Consider the following 355-nt stretch of genomic DNA (forward strand, 5'->3'; position numbering starts at 1 on the left):
ATCCCGCGCCTGCTGCATCCTGACCTGGTGTGGACAAAGCCAGGAGCAGGCTGGGAAAGGGGCTTGGACAAAAACCAACGGGATGGGAGCCACTCACTAGCAGTTTCCTCCGGTGCTTCCTCAAGTCGCTGGGCTGATTGCAAGGGGGAAAGCGAGAGAGACACAGAAAGGGGGGCAGTTAATGGAGAACCCCTGCGCCAAGCAGTCCCAGGGCCAGGCGTGCCAGGCTTCAAGACAGCAAACATGGGCACCCCCACTCCCACATCACCCTCCCGCACACTTGTATGGATGCTGGGGCATCGCTCCCACCCCAGGCAGCCACGTGCACCCCGCTAAGCCCCCCCTCCACCCCGCG

The 355-nt window shown here is 62.8% G+C and overlaps 1 protein-coding gene across 1 annotated transcript in view; it reads right to left on the reverse strand.

The window, feature by feature from the left end:
* The window catches only part of LOC104513208 (liprin-alpha-4-like), a 30,116-nt gene that overhangs the window by 9,864 nt on the left and 19,897 nt on the right, over nucleotides 1-355 (reverse strand). Inside the window, 1 exon segment of the mRNA XM_010156486.1 lies at nucleotides 98-162. Coding sequence (XP_010154788.1) covers nucleotides 98-162 — 65 coding nt within the window.

The sequence above is a fragment of the Eurypyga helias genome, unplaced genomic scaffold (genome assembly GCF_000690775.1).
Source record: "Eurypyga helias isolate BGI_N326 unplaced genomic scaffold, ASM69077v1 scaffold3898, whole genome shotgun sequence".
NCBI lineage: Eukaryota > Metazoa > Chordata > Aves > Eurypygiformes > Eurypygidae > Eurypyga > Eurypyga helias.